This window comes from Chiloscyllium plagiosum, chromosome 6, assembly GCF_004010195.1.
Source record: "Chiloscyllium plagiosum isolate BGI_BamShark_2017 chromosome 6, ASM401019v2, whole genome shotgun sequence".
In the NCBI taxonomy this organism is placed as follows: domain Eukaryota; kingdom Metazoa; phylum Chordata; class Chondrichthyes; order Orectolobiformes; family Hemiscylliidae; genus Chiloscyllium; species Chiloscyllium plagiosum.
The window spans coordinates 28,360,114-28,382,495 of record NC_057715.1 but is presented as its reverse complement, the minus strand read 5'-3'; the positions used below and the strand labels follow the sequence as shown (position 1 = coordinate 28,382,495).

Here is a 22,382-nt window from a genome sequence, read left to right as displayed (position 1 = left end):
CACAGTCCAAAGATGTGCAGGTCAGGTGAATTGGCCATGCTAAATTGCCCATAGTGTTAGCTAAGGGGTAAATGTAGGGGTATGGGTGGGTTGCACTTCGGCGGGTCGGTGTGGACTTGTTGGGCCGAAGGGCCTGTTTCCACACTGTAATGTAATCTAATCTAATCTACCTCGTTTGGTCATTAATGTATATTGTAAATAATTGTGGTCTCGGCACTGATCCCAGTGGCCCTGCATTAGTTACATGTTGCCATTCTGAAAAAGGCCCCCTACCTTACTAATCTCAACTCTCTCTTCTCTTTGTTGACAAATCCTCTCACCATGCCAATATGTTGTTGCCAACACTATAGGCTTTTATCTTAATAAGTAGCCTAATGTATGATACCTTATCAAGCATCTTCTGAAAATCTAAAAATATTGCATCCACTGCTTCCCCTTTGTTTATTTTGCAGGTTATGAAATCAAAGAATTCTGATAAATTTGTCAGGCATGGTTTCCATTTCATGAAGCCATGCTGACTCTGTTTGATCATTCTGTTTATTTCTTAAATGCTCTGTTATTACATTCCTTTCTAATATACTCAAATATTTTCCCAGTAACAGACATTAAGCCAACTGGCCTATTCTTACTTTTTTGTCTGCTTCCCATTGCAATTAAAGGTGTTACATTGGCAGTTTTCCAATCCTCTGGGAGTTTTCCAGAATTGAAGAATTACTGGACAATTACTACCGTGCATCAACTATCTCTGTGGTTACTTCCTTTAATATCCTAGGATGCATCCCATCAGGTCCAAGGCACCTATCCGTCTTTAGCCCCATTATTTTTCTTAGCATCTTATTCTTTATGGATAGTTATTGCATTTATTTCCAATCTACTTTTGTCTCCCTTGATTTTTATTGGTATTTTCTACTTGAAAGTTGATACACAGCATTTATTCAACTCTTCTGCCATTTCTTGGTTCCCATTATTATTATTTCTCAGCCTTGTTCTCTAAGGGGCTTTTTGAATTCAACATGAAGTTTGCTTATTTTAAGTCTTCAGCCCCCAAACACCAGGCCTTGTTATCACATAGTCTATTACTTTACACAATACATTGTCATCCACTAACAGTCCCCATTAATAGCGATTCACCCTCCCAGCCAGATCGTTATGCACTCCATTGTCTGTCCAACTGTCTTCTCTCTCTTTGGTCTCTATCACCACCTATTGTTTACTCCTTACCCCTTTCCCCCACCCTATTCTCTACATATAAACTGACATTTACCTAGCTACCATCAGTTCTGAGGAAGAGTCATTTGACCTGAAATGTTAACTTTGATTTCTCTCCACAGATGCTGCCTGACCTGTTGAGCATTTCCAGTAATTGCTGTTTTGTTTGTCTCTACAGAGTCTACCATTTGCAGTAATTCCTAGTTAAGACACCTCTATCCTCAGCACCAAATTTCCATTTCTAACTATACAATCATTATTCATTTTATTCTGCTTTGCAGTGCAATAGCTCTCAAAGTCTGTGGTTAAGCTGACCGTAACTATATGCTGAAACTTAAGTGGAGGTGTCTAACTTGGACTCTTTCTGTTATGGTATAGAGATTAGTCGATAAGCCTTTTTAATGGCATAATTGGAGTTGAAATGCATTCCTTCTAGAGCTCTTATTGCAAACAGTTAATTTAACATGGTACTAACGTAGTATTATTATGTGATCTTGGATGGTTGGTAATAACCTTAGGAGAGGAGATGGTGGAAAAGAAAAATGATCACAGCAAAAGAAAATTTAGACATTTTTTGGTGAAAGCCAGTTTGCAGATATGTTCTTAGGCTTAGCTAATTGAAAAATATGTAGTACATGTTTTGAAACCTTTTTTTGACAAGTAGCATTACAGATGCTCATTTGTATTTTAGCAGCTTTACTCAGGCTACTTGTTTGCAGGTGGATTATGATGAATTGTGCTAATCTGTGTGGAATGTAATAGAATATATGCATTTGAATCATGTAATAATTCTTTCAAATGAAGCATGTTTTTCGGTTTCTTCACTAGATGTATTATACTGGAAAATATCAGAGCCTTGGAATCAAACAAGGAGGTCCGACCGCAGGAAAATGGGTTGAACTACCAATCACCAAATCACCAAAGATTGTACAATTCTCGGTGGGCCATGATGGCTCTCATGCCTTAATGGTGGCTGAAGATGGAAGTGTTTTCTTCACTGGTTTAGCTAGTAAAGGAGAGGATGGTGAATCAGGTACAAGCTTGGAACTAGCATACTTAATTAACAATGCTCATGTCCTGTTGTGAAATAGCCATGCCCATTAAAACACTGCCTGGCCATATCAGTGCACTCGTTCATCAAAAGCAAATTGAGTTCAATTATTCTGGTCAGTCACGAATGACAGCAATTAAGAATGTGATTAATAACATTTAAAAATAATGCAAGTGATTTTGACAAACCTTAATTATTAACAAACAGACGAATTGGGGGGAACATAAGCCATTCAGCCCATCGAGACTGCTCCACAGTCACATATTTAAGAAGAGTTACAAAAGGATCCTCGCAATATGCTTCCATTCTGCAAAACCAAAACTCCATGCTATTTTTAAAAAGGTACAAGTTGTATTGGATGTTTTAATTTTACATTTCCAAATTTACAAACACTAAAAACAAATTTCATAATAGAATGCGTAAAAGTTTGCTATCTCATCTTCAAGTGGATATATGTAATTAAAGTGAATACATGTATTGTAAAACTTTACTGGTCTAAAATAGTAAAAGTGAAAGAAAATGTCCTACTCTGGTCTTGCTGCTCTTTCCCACAGATATCATCTTTTTAAATTTTAATTTATCTGAAATCCTGTCTTAAGAACAAAGAACATTACAGCATAGGAACAGACCCTTCGGCCCACCGTGCCTGCGCCGATCCAGATCCTCTATCTAAACGTGCTGCCTATTTTCCAAGAATGCTTCCTACCCATTCATGTATCTGTCTAAATACATCTTAAGTGAGCGAGTTTTGAGAAGATTTGTAACTCGGGCTGAGGTTCAGGATGTAGGTTTGCTCCCTGAATTGGAAGGTTCATTTTCAGATGTTTCGTCACCATACGAGGTAACATCTTCAGTGAGCCACCTGATGAAGCACTGCTGATGATTCCTGCTTTCTAATTATATGTTTGGGTTTCTTTGGGTTGGTGATGTCATTTCCTGTGGTGACAAGCCGACAAAACACGTCCAAAACCCTTGTCACTCTTCCCTGCATGAAAGATATCTCTGAAATGACTGCCAGACTACTCAGAGCCCTTGGCATCATGGTAGCCCACAAACTCACCAACACTAAAACAGCAGCTAATGAACTGGAAACACCCTATACAGACAACAAGCAAAACTAATGTCATTTACAAAATACTGTGCAAGAACTATAACCAACATTACATTGGACAAAGAGGCAGAAAACTTGCCACTAGGATATGTGAACATCAACTAGCCACAAAACCTCATGACCGTCTCTCATTAGTATCCTTACATGCAGAGAAGGAAGGACACCACTTCGACTAGGACAACACATCCACCGTAGGACAAGCCAAATAGACACACAAGAATTCCTAGAAGCATGGCATTCCAACCAGAACTCTATCAACAAACACATTGACTTGGACCCCATTTACCACCTTCTGAGAAAAAAGAACAGGAAATGATATCATCATAGGAACTGATATCACCAACCCAAATAAACCCAAACATATAAATAGAAAGCAGGAATCATCAGCAGTGCTTTGTTCGGAGGCTCCCTAGTAGGGTGACAAAACGTCTGAAAAGAAACCTTCCAGCTCAGCGAGCAAGCCTACACCCAGAACATCTCGAGTGACATTATCGTTCCTGCCCCTATCACCTTCAGTGGCAATGCGTTCCAGGCACCCAACAATTTCTGCAAGAAGAACTTTCCACGCACACCTCCCCTAAACTTTCCCTTCTCACTTTGAACTCGTGATCCCTAGTAATTGAGTCCTCCACTTGGGGGAGGGGGGGGGGGGGTGGGGGTGGGAGAAGGGAGGAGGAAAGAGAGGACGTTTCTTGCTATCCACTCTGTCTGCACCTCTCATGAATTTGTAGGCCTCAATCAGATTCCCCCCAACCACCACCTTTCCAATGAAAATAATTCTAATCTATTAGATTACTTAGTGTGGAAATAGGCCCTTCAGCCCAACAAGTCCACACCGATCTGCCAAAGCGCAACCCACCCAGACCTATTCCCCTACATTTACCCCTTCACCTAACACAACGGGCAATTTTAGCATGGCCAATTCACTTAACCTGCACATTTTTGGACTGTGGGAGGAAACTGGAGCACCCGGAGGAAACCCACGCAGACACATGGAGAATGTGCAAACCCCACACTGTCAGTCGCCTGAGGTGGGAATTGAACCCGGGTTTCTCGCGCTGAGAGGCACCGTGCTGCCCATTAATCTGCTCAACCTCTCCTCATAGCTAGCACCCTCCATACCAGACAACATCCTGGTGAACCTCCTCTGCAAAGCATCCACATCCTTTTGGTAATGTGGTGACCAGCACTGTACATGGTATTCCAAACATAGCCGAACCAAAGTCTTATACAACTGTAACATGACCTGTCAACTCATGTACTCAATACCCCGTCCGATGAAGGAAAGCATACCGTATGCCGCCTTGACCACTGTACTTACCTGTGTTGCCACATTTAGGGAACAATGGACCCGAACACTTAGATCTCTCTGTGCATCAACTTTCCACACATTTCTAGTTACTATTTTGTTTATTCTTGAATTGGATCTTTCAAAATGAATCACCTGGCATTTGTCTGGATTAGACTCCATCTGCCCAACTCTCCAATCTATCTATATTCTGCTATATTCTCTGACAGTCCCCTTCACTATCTGGTACTCCACCAATCTTGGTGTCATCCACAAACTTGCTTGAAGCAACCTGCACCTTCCTCCAAATCACATATGTATATCACAAACAGTGGTCCCTGCACGGATCCCTCTGAAACACCAGTGGTCGCAGGTCTCCGTTTTGAGAAGCACCCTTCTACTACTGTCCCACCACCCTGGAGTCCATGCAACTTCACTTTCTCCATCAGTCTACCATGGGGAACCTTATCAAACCCCTTACTAAGTCCATGTAAATAACATCTACACCCCTTCCCTCATCAATCAACTTTGTCACCTCCTCAAAGAATTTAATTAGGTTTGTAAGACATGACCTTCCCTGCACAAAACCATGCTGCCTGTCACATGCACTATCACATTCTTCCAAATGGGTATATAATCCTATCCCTCGGTGTATTCTCCAGTAGTTTCCCTACCACCGATATCAGACTCGCAGATGTGTAATTACCTGGATTATCCTTGCTAACCTTTTTAAACAAGGGGTCAACATTAGCAATTCTCCAGTCCTCTGGGACCTCTCCCATGTTCAAAGATGCTGCAAAGATATCTGTTAAAGCCCCAGCTATTTCCTGTCTCGCTTCCCTCAGTAATCTGGAATAGATCCCATCCAGACCTGAGGTCTTGTCCACCTTACTGCTTTTTAGAATACCCAACATTTCCTCCCTCCTTATGCTGACTTGACATAGAATAATCAAAGATCTATCCCTAACCTCAACATCTGCCATGTCCCTCTCCTCTGTGAATACACATGCAAAGTACTCATTAAGTATCTCACCCATTTTCTCTGACTGCACGCGTACCTTGTCTCCTTTGTCCTTGAGTGGGCCAAACCTTTCCCTAGTTACCCTCTTGGTCCTTATATATGAATAAAAGGCTTTGGGGCTGTCTTTAACACTGCTCACTAAGGATATCTTATGGCCCCTTTTAGCCCTCTTAATTCCTTGTTTCAGATTGGTCCTAGATTCCCAATATTCTTCCAAAGCTTCATCTGTTTTCAGTTGCCTAGACCTTACATATGCATCCTTTTTCCTCTTCGCCAGTCTCAATTTCACCATGCTTCCCTAATCTTTCCCTCATACCTATCCCTAATTTTCACAGGAACATATCTCTCCTGAACTCTAATCAACCTGTCTTTTAAAAGTGTCCCACATATTGAATGTGCATTTCCCTTCAAACAGCTGCTTCCAATCTACATTCCCCAGCTCCTGACGAGTTTTAGTATAGTTGGCCTTCCCCCAATTTAACACTCTTCCTTTAGGACTACTCTTGTCTTTGTCCATGAGTATTGTAAAACTTATGGAATTGTGATCACTCTCCCAAAGTAATCCCCTACTGAAACTTCCACCACCTGGTCGGGCTTATTTTCAGTATGGCCCCTTCCCGAGTTGGGCTACTTACTTACTGCTCTAAAAAAACCCTCCTGGATGCTCCTTACAAATTCTGCTCCATCCAGACCTCTAATGCTAACTGAATCCCAGTCAATATTGGGAAAATTAAAATCTTCCATCACCACCACCCTGTTGCTCCTGCATCTTTTTGTAATCTCTGTACATATTTGTATCTCTATCTCACGAGGCCTGTAGTACAATCCCAACATTGTTACCGCACCCTTCCTATTTCTGAGCTCTGCCCATATTGCCACACTGCTTGAATCTTCTGTAGTGCCCTCCTTCAACCCAGCTGTGATATCCTCTTTGACCAGTAATGCAACTCCTCCACCCCTTTTACCTCCCCCTCTATCCTGCCTGAAGCGTCGATATCCTGGGATATTTAGTTGCCAATCATGCCCTTCCCTCAACCAAGTCTCAGTAATAGCAATAACGTCATACTCCCAGGTACTAATAATCCAAGCACAAAGTTCATCTTCCTTACATGCTATACTTGAATTAAAACAAATGCACCTCAGACCACCAGTCCCTCTGCATTCATCATCTGTTCCCTGCCTACTCTTACCTTTAGTCATGCTGACTTCATTATCTAAATCCTTACGGGCTTTAGTTACTACCTCATTCCTGTCCACAAACCACCTCATTTGGTTCCCATTCCCCTGTCACTTTAGTTTAAACCCTCCCCAACAGCATTAGCAAAAGCACTCCCAAGGACGTGGGTTCCAGTCCAGCCCAGGTGTGGACCATCCAATTTGTAATAGTCCTACCTCCACCAGAACTGGCCCTAATGTCCCAAAAATCTGAACCCTCCCTCCTGTACTATCTCTCAAGCCACGCATTCATCCTGATTATTCTACCATTCCTACTCTGACTAGCACGTGGCACTGGTAGCAATCCTGAGATTACTACCTCTGAGATCCTACTTTTTAACTTGCTTCCTAACTCCTTAAATTTTGCTTGAAGGACCTCATCCCGTTTTTTACCGATATCATTGGTGCCTACATGCACCACGACAACTGGCTGTTCACCCTCCCCCTTGAGAATTTTCTGCCGTCAATTTGAGACATCTCTGACCCGTCCACCTGGGAGGCAATGTACCATTCGGGAGTTTCATTTTCAAACACAGAAACGTGTATCTACTCCCCTGACAATTGAATCCCCTATGACTACAGCCCTTCTAATCTTTTTCCTGCCCTGCTGAACAACAGAGCCAGCCACGGTTCCATGAACTTGACTACTACTGCCTTTTCCTGGTGAGCTTACTCAACCAACAGTATCCAAAAAGGCATACCTGTTTTGGAGGGAGATGACCACAGTGGACACCTGCACTGCCTTCCTGCTCTTTCTCTGCCTTTTGGTCACCCATTCCCTTTCTCCCTCAGCAATCTTAATCTGTGGTGTGACCAATTCACTAAACGTGCTATCCACGACCCCCTCAGCAACTTGTATGCTCCAAAGTGAATCCATCCGCAGCTCTAGAGCCGTCATGCAGTCGAACAAGAGCTACAACTGGACACACTTGCACGTGAAGGAGCCAGGGACATCAGCTGTGTCTCTGAGCTTCCATATTGAGCAACAGGAGCATAACGCAGGTCTGCGATCTCCTGCATTTTTAATCTTAAGATTTATCTAAGTTGAGACTAAAGTTACAAAAAAGGAAAGAAAAGTCTTTTTACCAATCACACGATAAAATTTTAAAAAACAGAAAATCCTTATTTTCTCAAAACACCGCAGTCCTTTTTTGGTTGGTTAGAGGAGGAGGGTGGCAAATGGGAGACATACAGGTGTCTTGAAGAGGGAGGAAGTTTGTCCAATCGACACTGTCATCCGGAAGAGACGGGAAAATAGGAAACAGATGATAGGCACAATTTTTAAAGCTAATGATTTAAAATGTCCTTTTTGGAGGGTAATATCTTCCATTTGTCAGTGATAGGTCGAAATATCCATGTTCTGACAACCATATTCCTTTCATTAGTTTGTCATTTGATGTTGGCTTATAAACTGATATATGAATGGTTAACCATGGGGAAGGCATGCTCCAGCTGGGTCTACCAGATAATTGTAACATTTTCATGCAGTTGTCGTCCCTGGAGAATGCCTAGACATTTAAGATTTAGAAATAAAATGAGTGCAAAGCATAATCCATATTTGAGGAGTTAATTATCTCTGTAATTGTTTTCCTTTTCAAATAAAATAAATCATTAATGTGTAATATAGTTGGTGTGTAGCTATTGACCTCTATTCTACTTTCATTGTAGCTAAAAGCAGACGCCAACCAAAACCTTATAAGCCAAAGAAAATGATCAAAATGGAAAGTAAAACAGCAGTCTATACAGCATGTAACAATGGGAGTAGTGCTATCACCACAAAGGAGGGAGAACTGTACATGTTCGGCAAAGATGCTGTTTACTGTGACAACTCAGGTTAGTAATCGAAAATGGCCTTGCATAAGGTTTGTGTATTCTCTGTGCATAACCATTCTTCTATAGTCTATAATTGGGTTAAGTATGTGTTCTTAAACTTCTTATAAATAGGTCTTGTGACCGAGTTGAAGGGTCACTTTGTGACGCAAGTTGCCATGGGTAAAGCTCATGCCTGTGTATTGACTAAGAATGGAGAAGTTTGGACATTTGGTGTGAACAATAAAGGACAGTGTGGACGGGAGACTGGTGCACTCTGTCAAGGTGGGAAAGGTAAGCAGTGTCTCTTTAGAAGTAGATGTTATTTTTATCGGATATACAACAAACCTTTTATTAACTGGCAACTATGGGATTAGGAGTGTGTTAGATGATCAAATATTCCTGTTGATTGAAAGGTTCATGTAAGGTAAAAACACACACTAAATAATAGAAACATAATGCAAATGATATACCCATCACTATTATGCATTATTTACAGCATGAGTCATGCAACTTTGCTTTCAATAAAACGTAATGGCAGAGACCGTTCTCACTCGCACTTTCAACTGACTCCTCTGTTATCATGGAGATTGTATTAATACAGTAAACTTCCAGTATTTGATGTATACAATTTTTGCCACTTTTATCGCAAGTACTGGTTCATAAGGTGCCAGTTAAAACAAAGTTTGCTGTAGTTTCTGCGTTTGTTGTTGGGACCATTCCTTGCTAGATTTTTTTTCCCGAAGTGTATTTCCTTTGAATTGGCTTTCACTCTTGCCAGGAACATGAAAAAATCCATTACCTTTTAAAACCATGAAGGAATCTAAAGAACATTTCAATATATGAGAAGGAAAGGACTTAATATTTTGAGTGGTATCAATTGCATTGTCTTTGAAAGGAGAGAATTTTCAATTCACTTGTCTGTAGATCAATTCTACTTTCTATTTACACTTGTGATTGCACTGGTAGTTTAGAGTTTTACCAATCAGGGAAATGATTGATGTGTCAAGTAGGTCTGTTGATTCGCATTGATGGTAGTGCTTTGGAATGGGCTAGATGCATGCAAGCAATATCAGTATTTGAAAAATTAAATCAGGCAGGGTCGCAATGCATTTTCGATTTGCATTGATTTTTACAGGACTGTTGTCTCCTGATTTGACTCATTTCAGTCATAAACATATGAAATAGGAGTAGAAGTAGACCATCCAACCCTAAAGTCTGCTTTACTAAGCAATTAAATCGTGGTTGATCTTTGAGTTTGGAATTCTGTATTGACGCCTACCCTGATAACCTTAGATTAAAGGAAAAACAGCTGTCTTTTGACTAAAAAAATGTCATCCCTCGCTCTCTTAAACTGTATTGGAAAAAAAGACCTGTCTAACCTATCGTCTTAATACAACCTACTACTTCAAGTGACAATTCAATAATTGTCTTCTGAATGGCCTCCAAAGCATTTGCATCATTCCTTACATGAGCACACCAAAACTGCACATAGTATTCAAGATGTGTTCGTGCGTAGCTGAACATCTTTATTCCTCTTTGTTCAAAATTATAAACTGGCTAATGGGATATTGTCCTTTATTATTTACCTGAACTGCATGCTAGTCTTTTGTGACTCATGCACGAGAACACCCCTGAATTCTGTAATCGTGTCAATTTTAATTAATATTCTACTTATTCGTTCTTCTAGCCAAAGTGAGTGACTTCACTTTTTCTCACATTATGTTACCATTTGCCAGATATTTGTTGATTCACTGTGTATTTCTTTCTGCAAACTCTTTATTTCCTCTTGCTAATGTAATTTGCTATCTTTGTGTCATCTGCTACCATGCCTTCGCTCCCATCGGAGTCATTTATATGAATTGCAAAAGTTGAGGCTGCAGCACACATCCTTGCACGGCACCACTCATTTCGCCCTGTCAATCAGACAAAGACTTTTATGCTTTGGTTGTTTTCGGTCACTTGTCCAATCTTCAATCTGTGCTAACATGTTGCTTCTTATGTATTGAATTTGCATTTACCACAATAATCTTTATGGAGTGAAATGCCTTCTGGAAATCCAAGTTCAGTATATCTGCTGCCCCAACTGCCAAAAATGTCCATGTCATGTGTTACTACTTCAAAAAGTTAAATAAATTGGTTAAGCATGGTTCCCTTTCATTACACCATTCTGACCTTTCACAACTGCAATGTTTTTCCCAAGTGTGCAGCTGTATTCTCTTTAATGATCATTTCTAACACTTCCTATGGCAGACCTCAAACTTGTAATTTTCTGCTTTCTGTCTCCCTGCCTACTTGACTGAAAGGGTTATATTTGCTGTTTTTTTGAAAACAAGCATCAAGGTATCTATGACCTCATCAGCTACCTCTCTTAAGAACCTATGATGAAGCTCATCTGTACCTAGAGGCTTGTCAGCTCACAGTTCCATCAGTTTGTTTAGTATCACTTCGCTACCACTTCTAAATTCACTAAGTTCCCCTCTCCTTTTCATCTCCTATTTACATCTGTTACTGAAACTTTTTGTATTGTTTATAGTGAAGGCAAAAGCAAAGTATTTATTTTATCCACCATTTCCTCATGATCTAATGTGTTATGACACAGTGATGAACCCTTCTGTTAATTAAACCAAAAACCCAGAAAAGCTCACCTTGTCTCATAATCTGTTAAAATGAGTGACAGAACTCCCAAATTCCACTATCTAAAGAAAATAACATCAATTTATTTTTTAACTCTAAAAGTGAACATTAAATGACAACTATTCACAACTCTAAGCCCCCATTTCTCTTAACTGCTTATTATCTGCCTCCAACTCTACAACAATATGCTGTACCAATAAGACATTTATTAAAATTACATTAACCTAATTTCAAAACCCCACAGCCACCGTTGGCTCTTCCAGCTGCTGAATTCCCTGGGTGGTCTTCTTTCTTTTTACCACAAGTGTGTTTCATATGAAAAGGTACCTTTTTAATAAGGAATGTTTCTTAACTTCTTGGATCTTTGTTGATGGCAGTTGCTCTCTGTCCAATTTTCAAATTGTCTACATTTTTATTTTCTCAACATCGGATCATCTCATTGGTTCGTTATTGGCAAACAATAAATTCAAACTCAATTGGATTTTAGTATCTTGCGGGGCATAATTTAAACTGGTTAAGTGCAGATTGTTGTCAAAACAGCAACCAAAACTCAGATATCCATTTCATGGCCAAATATTACATATTTTCAATTATCCAGTACATTCTGGGACTGCTATCTAGTCATATCACAAGAGCATGTCAGCTCTCAGTTTAGAACAGCATTCCCTCTCTCTTAAAGGTACAGTACACATTAACGTCATAACAAATGTTAGCTTCGATTCTTGCTCTCTTGAGGATCGGCACACTATTTACTGTTAACCTTTATAAGTACTTATGGAAATTCTTGCTATCTGTTTTTATATTTCCTCTCAAGCTGTAATTTCTTCATCCTGATTAATTTTCTGGTCAATGTGTGCTCTGCTTATATCCTGACCAATCATCTTACCTACCACTCATCTTTGCAGTTATTTTTTCCTTGATATTGATGCTTTCCTTACTGACTTAACCACAGGTGGTGAGTCCTCCTTTTATCATTTTTCTTCATAGTGGGCATACACTTGTTGTGAATGTTCTGAAGTATTCCTTTGTATGTCTGTCACTGCATCTGTTTTCTAGGAGATAGATTAATAATGTCCCTTGCTATTACCTGCAAGGTAATGGTTTTTGTTTTAACAAATAATGTAATTGTGACCAGGAATACTTCAAATTGATAGTACTGTTATGAGTTTTCTACAAGGCAAGAAGAGTCAGTGCTTAAGGTTGGAACACTGTTTACGTTTTTTGAGTCCAGTACCAGCTTTGATATAAGGCAATATAAATTACATCAAAGGCAAATCTTCAATGCTGTTTGAACTGATGGATTTCAATTGGGTATATCAGTTATTCATTTAGCCATTGACTAAGACACCCAACTAGCTGACTGAGCTCTTGTCTTAATGTTCATTAAGTCAAAACCATTGGTCTTCAAAACAGAAATCCTCTTCAGTTGGATAGTATGCTGAAATGGTTGAGTGAATCTTTCAATGCTTATCATGGGAGAGGCACCAAGAATCTCAAGTATTCACTGCTATGACATTTGGGAGCAATTGTCTTTGTGTTTGTCTCGAAGTGTTGCAAATTATACATCTTGTCAGAGGGGAAATGACCGCTCTCTGGGATATGTTGACACATGGATCTTTCTGATGCTGACAACAAAGGAAAATTGGAAATCATTGTAATTGATTTAATTTTGTGGGCAGCCGTATCATTTGCCAATTAAAATTAATGGATATTACATAAATGGTAGGACTCATTTAGGCAGGCTGATTTTGAATTGTGTTTATTCTTTGAATAGGTTTCAATGTGGAAAACATGGCAACAGCAATGGATGAAGATTTAGAAGAGGAGCTGGATGATAAAGATGAAAAATCCATTATGTGCCCTCCTGGAATGCATAAATGGAAGCTGGACCAGTGCATGGTTTGCACTGTGTGTGGAGACTGCACAGGTTATGGAGCCAGTTGTGTCAGCAGTGGGCGACCAGACAGAGTTCCTGGAGGGTGGGTTCACAATGCTCCATTGTTTCCTTTTGAACCAGTACATGTATGTTAAAGTAAAATGAATACTTAAAGTACAACAGAGTTAGTAAATATAATCCATAACAAAAGCAAAATATAATGGATCCTGAAAACATAGAAAATTAGGCAGCATTGGTGGAGGGGGAAAGGTAGTTTGACATTTGAGTCATGATCTTTTTCCATAACTTGATCTGCAGTTGAGGTAGTTTAATTATGTGGATGTTTAAGATGAAGGGATTTTTTTTTAAGTGCCTGAAACTTCTTTTCAAACTATTGATTAACTTCGGAATTAACTGTAAACAAGGTAAATTTTCAGATCATTGTTTTTGGTCCATTGATCATTAATCCTATTAACTGTTATCAATTGTCTTGTTTCTTATGTGATTATGGATAAATCTTGCTTGATAGATGTGAACCCATGTATCTATTTGATATTGTCAGTAGTGGTCGCCTCTGAAATTCTCTTGCCTTTGCACTTTTGGGTGCAAATGTAAATCATGATTATTCAAATGCCAAACCAGATATTTGTTTATTTTGTTAGGGGGAGTAAGGAAAGGAAAGGAGAAAAGCACATCAACTTTTCTATTTAAAAGTAGTATCTTTTCTGCCATTTTGTCCACTGATATTTCTCTTAATTTCTAAAATTTTGAACCATGGGGTCTGTGCTTTATCTTCACTCTAAAGCAGAAGTATATTGGATTCGAAGCATTAGCTTTGTATCTGTCTCAAAGGTGCTGCTAGATCTACCGAGTTTCTTCATTTTCTATTTATTTCAAATTTCGGCATCTGCAATACTTGGCTTTATTTGAGTCCTTTATTTCTCAGAGTTGACAGTGGCTTCCTTGTCACATTTATCTAAGAACTTTTTAAATATAATTAATGCAGCTTTCATTTAACATTGTGTTTTCATAGTCACTGACATCGCATATATTGGAATAATTGACGATTATGCAAAAAATCCTCATTTAAAATCACACAATCTTCTGAAGGAATAGATAGTCATTCTCAAGATACTCTCTAAAAGAGTTATCTTTTTGTCTGACTTTTTTAGGAATATCGGGAAACTCGTCCGATCAGCGCAACTATCAGCAGGTGTAGATGTGCTTGAGTAAGGACTTCAGTTCTCTGTGGGCCCCCAAGTGAAAGTTTGGACTTAATTTTTTCGATTAAATACAGGCCATCCTAAAAAGCTTCATAGACACAAGCTAGATTTAAATTCAACCTCACATGGTGTTGGTGATTGAAGGAGTCAGAAATGACACTACCATTAGCACTCTTGAAGTTTGCTGTCAGTAAAGTAATTTTGCCATAAGAATGGGTATGATCATTTGTGAATGTAAGTAAGTCAAACCTCTAACCTTTACGGGTGGCTCAGTGGGTAGCACTGCTGCCTCACAGCACCTGGGTTCGAATCTGGCCTGTCTGTGTGGAGTTTGCACATTTTCCCTGTGTCTGCGTGGGTTTCCTCCGGGTGCTCTGGTTTCCTGCCACAATTCAAAGATGTGCAGGTCAGGTGAATAGGTCATGCTAAATTGCCCACAGTGTTAGGTGTGTTTGTCAGGAGTAAATATAGGGTAGGGGAATGGGTTTGGGTGGGTTTCTCTTTGGAGGGGTGGTGTGGACTGGTTGGGCTGAAGGGCTGTTTCCACACTGTAGAGAATCTAATCTAATCTTTGTGCTCAACGTTTTGCTCAGGCTTAGAGTTCTGTAGTGTAATTTTAACTTAATGGAAAATAAAATAATTATTCATTAGTTTTGATGGCTGCTCAACATTTAGTTAATTGGTTCGAGGAGTTTAGTTTTTAATTTGTATTGCCTTGCCTGAATTCTTTGCTACTGTATTCAAAGAACTAAATTTGTTTTATAGCAAGCTGTTCTATACAAATCAGAATGGTGCATGATCATCTGATAAACGTGGTTATGGACAATGCCTCCAGGTGGATGTTTTTCTTACTGGTTACCTGGTTAGAGGTGGTCTTCATTTAATGCTCAAGCAAGATTATTGCTCAATCTTTTCTCTGAGCAGAATGCACTTGTGTTATGCATTCACCACAATAAAACACTGCTGCTCAGTTTGTGAAACATTTGCTTTTCTTGTTTTCTTTGCAAAATTAAAAGTTGGCAATTAACATGATTTATTCAGGTTCCAGTTCTGGAGAAGTTCAAATCAATTACATCATCAGTTAAACAAATGCCAAATAATGCAGTGCTGAAATTCTGAAACAAATGTAGTTCTTCAGTTCTGAAGAAGAGTGAAATCAGACTCAAATTATTAACTCTGTTTCTTCTTCCACAGATGCTGTCAGACTTGAAGAGTTTCTGCGGCATTCTCTATTTGTTGCACCCCCCATGATCATATTTTAGTTTAATACTGCTTATTGGCTCAGATTTCACTGCTGTGTATTTATTTCCATGTTAGTGACTGCTGTATTTTTTTTTGCTGTTGTATCTTCAGTTCATGAGAGGTCATCTTACATGTGAAGTAGGTGTTACATCTGTTAATTTGTACCTGAGGATAAATGTCAAATGAATAGGTAACTCTGTTAATGGGTTGTAATGAATGTCAAGGACATTGTTTTTATTAAGATATTTTTACCATGATCTGTTTTAGGCTCTGTGGATGTGGGTCTGGTGAGTCTGGTTGCGCTCTATGCGGTTGCTGTAAGGCCTGTGCCCGAGAACTTGATGGACAAGAGGCAAGGCAGAGGGGAATTCTTGATGCTGTTAAAGAGATGATCCCCTTAGATCTACTTTTAGGTGAGTTTTATTTTGAAACATAAATCAGCTTTTCTGACGTTTACTGTCACCTGGTATCTTAACACTTTATTCTTAGACACAATATCGAGAGGTACAATAAAATATCTCGGGATTTTTTTCTCACTATTACTTCTATTCCCCTTCCCTCCTGAATGATGTTATTATAATTGTCTCTCTTAAGTGCATACCTACTTGGCTTTTAATTAATTTGAAGTTTCTACTTTGATATGTAGACAAACACATTAACAAGAGCTGTCAGTATTAACTGCACTTTCACTTCATTCCCTGAGTTTTGTCTAGATATTCGGGGTCCTAATATTTGAAAGCCATTTCATCTTGTAGCATTCCTGTATAATGCTTTATGTCAGCATATTATGTATGTGAGTCGATTAGAAGGGCTGAATAACAGATTTCAGCACCTATTATCCTATAATTGACAGCTCTACACAGTGCAGTAAATATTATATTGAACTGTTAGAGAATTGACGAATGTTACTTTTAAAATGCAGAAGAAAACTTTCACTAAAACCCACATCTATGTAAAATTAATTAATAAGTGACCGTCAATAAGAAATAGCTGCGAATAGCCTCTCAAATAAATAGGGGTTTGGGAATTTGTCTTATTGTTATAGATTATAATGAAAGCTAGAAAAATGGAAGAATGATTAAAGAGTGTCACACTTTTTTGTTTTAATCAAACAAATTATGATTTCTTTAGCAGGACCTGTCCCACCAGGTGTTAATATAGAAGAACATATTCAACTAAGACAAGAAGAGAAAAGACAACGGTTGAGTAGAAGGCACAGACTAGAAGAAGTGAGAGGTATGTTTTTTTGTAAAGACTTAAATGACAGCTAGTATCCATCCAAAGTGTTTGTTCCAGCACAAACTTAAAAAAAAAACTTCTTTATATACATTAAGTATTCTGCATTATTGTTGATTCTTTATTAATCTTGAATAGGATTTGAAGGGTCATGCTGAGCCATGTAAAAGACGACAACTGATGGCTGTAGTACATTTTTTAGTTATAAAGCTGTGCACCTTTATCTGATTAAGAGGTTGTGTGTAATCTTAATTAATAGTGTCCTGGTTACAATATGTAGTACACTTCAATTGATCTAAAGAAGTATTCCCTGACAAAGATATTGCATCATAGCCACCACAGCTTGCATGTATATATTGCCTTTAACTTAAATTAGCCCAAGAACTCTCTGGATCTGTTATCAATCAAAATTTGGGTCCATTTTCCACAGAGGTAATGACAGGTAATCAAAAGCTTGGATGAAGATGTCATTTTATGATGAGTTTTGAAGGAGAGAAGGATAGGAAATGTTTCAAGTGAACAAATGAAGAGCTTTAACAAAGTGTTTTTTAAAAAAGGTTGTTAGTTAAGGGCTTATCTCCTACCTTGTGATTTCATGAGCTGAGTTGCTTGAGCAGAGGTTAACATACATAATTGTTGTTAGTCCATCCTGCATCCTTGCTGTTATTGATTGTGGGCAAGTGCAGCAGTTATTGCTAACTCTGTTACTTTAAAGCTGAGAGCTTACTTGACAGGGCATGACTGCTCCACTCAACCACTGAGATATGAATAGACTTGAATTCTAACCCAATTCGGATTTGAAAGAAAGCTTAGTTTCTTTATGTAATTCCTTATCATTGTTTATCACCTCAAAAGTGTTTCATGTACAGTTAATTACATTAAAATACAGGTATTGTTATCCTGGTAAATATAACAGCTGTTCGAAGCTTAGAATGGTCCCACAAACGATTGTGAGATTAGTAACTATTTTTGGTTCTGATGGAGAAATGAATATTTGTAAGATCATAGAATTTCCTGCTACTTTTTAAATAGTGTCACAGGATCTTTTATGTCTCTAAATTGTAGGAATAGGCGGAAGAAGCCTCAATTCAACATCTCATCTAAAGATTAGATCTTGGAAAATTGTGCAATACTGAAGGAATGTTCTGGGTTGCAATGCTCATTTATCAAGTAATAGAATTTATTTGCCCTTTTGGTTTTATTTTTACTTCAGTTGTCAGCTAATGTAGTGTTGAAACTTTTAGATGTAAGAAACATAAAAATTAACTCCCTTTGTCTTAAAATAGTGCAAAATGCTATAACTTTATTACCTTGTAAAATGTTACAAGCATATTTTCCAAGACTCTAATTGCTACTTGAGATGTACAATGTCTTTTATTGAGAACATGTTTAGGTGAAGGCATGCTCCAAATACAGTCATTTCTGCTATAATGCATGCTTCCTCAACCCAAATTGGGTTTAACGTGATTGAAGAATTTACTCCGTTGTTTGTAGAACAAACTTTCCTTAACTGTATTAGCTATAATGCAATTCTGGCCCCATTAATTTAAATGGCACGACTGTTGTGCAATTTTCTTATAATGCAAGATCGCACAAAAACTGAACTATCGCGTTATATCAGAATCAACTGTACAGCTAAATTGAGTTGCAACAAGAAAAAGAAGTAATGATTTATTTGAGGTACCATTCTCAAAAAGATGGTGATCTTCTTTGACTCAGTTTTAAAACATTTTGAGACCATGTGCTACAACTAGATTTCCTAAATCACTAAGTGCTCTTAACTTCCTGCTTCGAGGGATATCATATATTATTAGAGCAGCGTGTTGTGATAGAGTAGTTTGCTTGGTTGTAGTTTCAAAGCAGCAGCATGATAATCATAGTACAAAGACTTGGTTGTGCATGTATCTATTACTTTGCTAAACAAGGTGTGCACAACTACATTTTTCTCTAAGTGGTTCAATAAATTTATGGATAAGCATATTTGTAGTTTTTTTTATTATTTATGCACGGCATGTGCAGCTGCTTGGCAGGGGTAGTGTTTAATGCATATCACTAGTGGTCGTGAAGAAGGTGCTGGGGAGCTGCCTCCTTGAATTGTTGCAGTCCCTGTGTTGTCAGTAGACCCACAATGCTGTTGGAGAGGGAGTTCCAAGGTTTTGACCTAGTGACACCAAAAGAATGATGATGAGAAATAAAATGACTGAATTCAAATACACAGATTTATAATTGAGACTTGTTCAGATTTTAAGTTGCACAGTCATTGGTTAAGCAACGCCTTGCAATTGGTTTAAAATTTATCATGTTAATGATTTGTTAACGCTCTACCATTTGTTGACACTTTTTCTTTATTTTTTGGTTATCTGCTATCTACAATGTAGTCTCTTTTTTTTTCCTCTTAAAGCCTCAAATTCAGTGGATGCCATTCTCTTTTGATATTATAGATAAGCGTTTTCTTTTTGTTTTTAACAATTATTTCATTTGTGAGCTTTCCTATGCATGTGCAAGTTATTTCTCCTCAGGCCCCATTGTATTTCCTGGTCCCATTTATTTGAACCATCGAGAACAGGCCATAGCCAGACTAAGACCCCTTCCATCAAAGCTAAAGCATAAACGGGACAAGCATAAAGGTATTTGGTCATCCTTCCTTACTGGCTGGAAGACTACAACCTATCCTGCCATTCATATTCTTCTATCAGCTGAGTCTCTGTCTAATGTGGACAACTGTACAAAATTGATTTTGCTTTTGTGTTTTGATGTTGAGTAAGCCGAGGAGAAAATAAATCTTTTCTGGCTTAAGATTGTTTAGGTTGAATACAAACGTTGTTTGGTTGCTTTTGTTTGTACAAGAAAGAATGCTTCTTGCTGCTTTGAAGTTTCTATTTTCTTCGTTTTATCTCGAATTTGTGTAAATACATTATGAAGAATGGAGATCCTTTTTGGAGAAAGGGAAATAAATTTTTGCTAAAATGTGAATTATATTTACGGATTATTTTACAGTGCGTTATTACATTGTATTTAGGCTTTGTGTATTCTTTCTTGAGTTGGAGGAAAAAACCTGCGAGTTGATATGTTTTGATAATTGCTACTAATCTTTTCCTGTCACAAATGTCTCATTGTTAATGGTTTCCTGTATTGCATTTGTACCTTTTTCACGCAAGCTTCATTTAACAAATAATGGTGAGATGTGCCGTTTAGCGTAGCTCATGGTCTACAATTGGTGACTTGTAAGTTTGGAGCCTCACTGAAAATTCAGTTGCCTACTTCCCTTAGCTGATTTGCTTCTGAGTTGGGAGATTTCTTGGGTTACAAAAAAAAAATAGATCATTGAATTATTAAAGTAATTTGGCCTGATTTCTACTTTGATTAGGGAAGCACTGTGATGCAGTAGTTATTTCATGATGAGAATGCTCCTGTGAATTGCTGCTTTTTGTATGATGTAAAAATCTCTCATTTAATCTCTTCTGATTTGGACAAAGGAAGGTCTAATATTTGGAAGAGATATAATTGCTGCATTCATTTTGTTTTTACTGTCAAGGATTAAATATGTGAAATTTCTTGTACCTGAACTCTGCTCAGTCTGTTTGATTCATTTAAATTTCCACTTGAAAACAAATCCACAAAATTCATCAGTATATGTTGATCTTTGATCTCATTACTCAAATATTGGACCAACTTGGGTACAAATGTGTATTGAGTTCTAGCTCAAGGAACCTTTTTTAATTTTTCGGGTTAATCTTTCGAATTAAATGTACTGTTTGTGATGGGATTGTCACCAAACTTCCTTTAGTGTTGGCACTAATATACCTTTTTGATTGTACTTGCAGCTTTAATTGCATGTCAGCTTTAACATTGCATGTTGCTTTTAAATAAACAGTCTCAACTTGTTCCCATCAGTACAGTGTCTAGTGACTACCCATACTTTGTATTCATATGTGGCAGTTCAGTTAGGAACTAGGAAGGATAATCATGTTGTTTGTCTTAGCACAGTTGGAAGACTGATTTGTGCACACTTACTTGCTGAAATCTTAGTGGCAGTGCTTTATTTTCTGATCTTAATTATTTTTCTTTTAAAGTTCTCATTTCCAAATGGTTCATAAGTTTGAGTAAACAGGATTCTGTCAGTTGGTAGTAATCATATAGCCATATCACACAGACTGTTCTTTATTTTGATTTACATTATTAACAGCTTATGCGTTAAAATTTTATACCCTCACAGTTTGCTTTTCTAGAGAAAGTGATTTTCATTCATGCAATTGGAAATAAATCCGATCATACGTTATTCCAGTCAACGTTAGAAGTACAGCTCTGAGCTCCTCTTGCAAACCACCAGTTAGCGTCCACATGTACAAGATGTTAAGATCTCTCAAAAAGTAGTGAACACTTTGGTAGTTTAACAATTTAGCTTATGCTGTTTTATGATCCCTTTTGAACTGCATGGTAGAATAACTTTTCTTGCCTTTATCAGTGTCATACTGGTTACTTATCCCCCCACAGCAGAATAAGTGGTTCTTTTACTTCTTTGTTTGTTGTTCAATGTAACTTCAGGCTGCTTCACAGTGGAATGCTTGGATTGAAAGTACTTTTCAATTCGGAAACCAACTTTATTTGTAGCTTTAGTCTGCAGTTCTACTGTGCTTTGTTACAGTCCAGTTGGGCAAATGCACAAATTCTTGAAGTGACCACACAAGTTAATGATGTAATCAAAGTATGCAAAGACCCCAATTTGTCTGTTTATCAGAATCTGGTTAAAAGGAAACACTAGTCAGATTCAGGTACTTGACAAGAACAACTGTTTGTTACAAATAAATGAACTATCACCGCATAACTCTGCTAGTTGAGCCTCTAAACTGGTAAACCCCTAGGTGTGTGCACTTGCATGCTCCCACACTTAGGCACGGACAAATAAAAAATATTGGTTGCATAGATGGTGGGAAAAATACTGGGGAGAAACAGTTCAGTAGCATAACCGGATTCAGTGAGATATTCTATTTACTTCCCAAGACCACCTGTCCTTCAATTTTCTTCTCCAGGTTCTTTCACTCCATTGGAAGTGGCATAGCATGATTGGTACACTAAATACAAAAGCCTATAAGTTAGTGGTGAAAGGCTGCAGCTTCCAGCATCTGGTAGTTGAAAATAACAGACTTTAGGTACTTTTTAGTGCAGACAGACAAAGAGCCTTTCATTTAAACAGTCTGGAGGCTTCACACCTTCCATTGGAAACACCCAAGCTGGTCACCTGCCCAGGAACCAATCAGAGAGCTTTTCTCAAGCTGGTAACGTCTGGGATCCACAACTGGCCACTTTTTTTTGCACAAAGCAGTCAGAAATCTGTTGCTGGATTAATGTGCCTGCATGCAGACCCTGGTGTTGAGCTATCCTATCATCTGTTCCCAATTTTCCCTCCACACCACCACTTGTTCCTCTCTTCCCCCCAACCCCCCCCTCCTTGTTCCTGTCCCCC

General features: G+C 38.4%; 1 protein-coding gene across 14 annotated transcripts in view; it reads left to right on the top strand.

Annotated features, from left to right (window-relative positions):
- Positions 1-22,382, top strand: part of mycbp2 (MYC binding protein 2) — a 199,675-nt gene that overhangs the window by 36,262 nt on the left and 141,031 nt on the right. For 11 of the 14 annotated variants that reach the window (XM_043691421.1, XM_043691418.1, XM_043691415.1 and 8 more), the window contains exons 10-16: positions 2,038-2,242; positions 8,564-8,728; positions 8,840-8,998; positions 13,116-13,320; positions 15,950-16,095; positions 16,814-16,918; positions 19,438-19,545. In XM_043691421.1, the coding sequence (XP_043547356.1) occupies positions 2,038-2,242; positions 8,564-8,728; positions 8,840-8,998; positions 13,116-13,320; positions 15,950-16,095; positions 16,814-16,918; positions 19,438-19,545 (1,093 nt within the window). The remainder of the gene's footprint in view (positions 1-2,037; positions 2,243-8,563; positions 8,729-8,839; positions 8,999-13,115; positions 13,321-15,949; positions 16,096-16,813; positions 16,919-19,437; positions 19,546-22,382) is intronic. The other 3 variants (XM_043691407.1, XM_043691414.1, XM_043691412.1) reach the window with 3 other exon arrangements.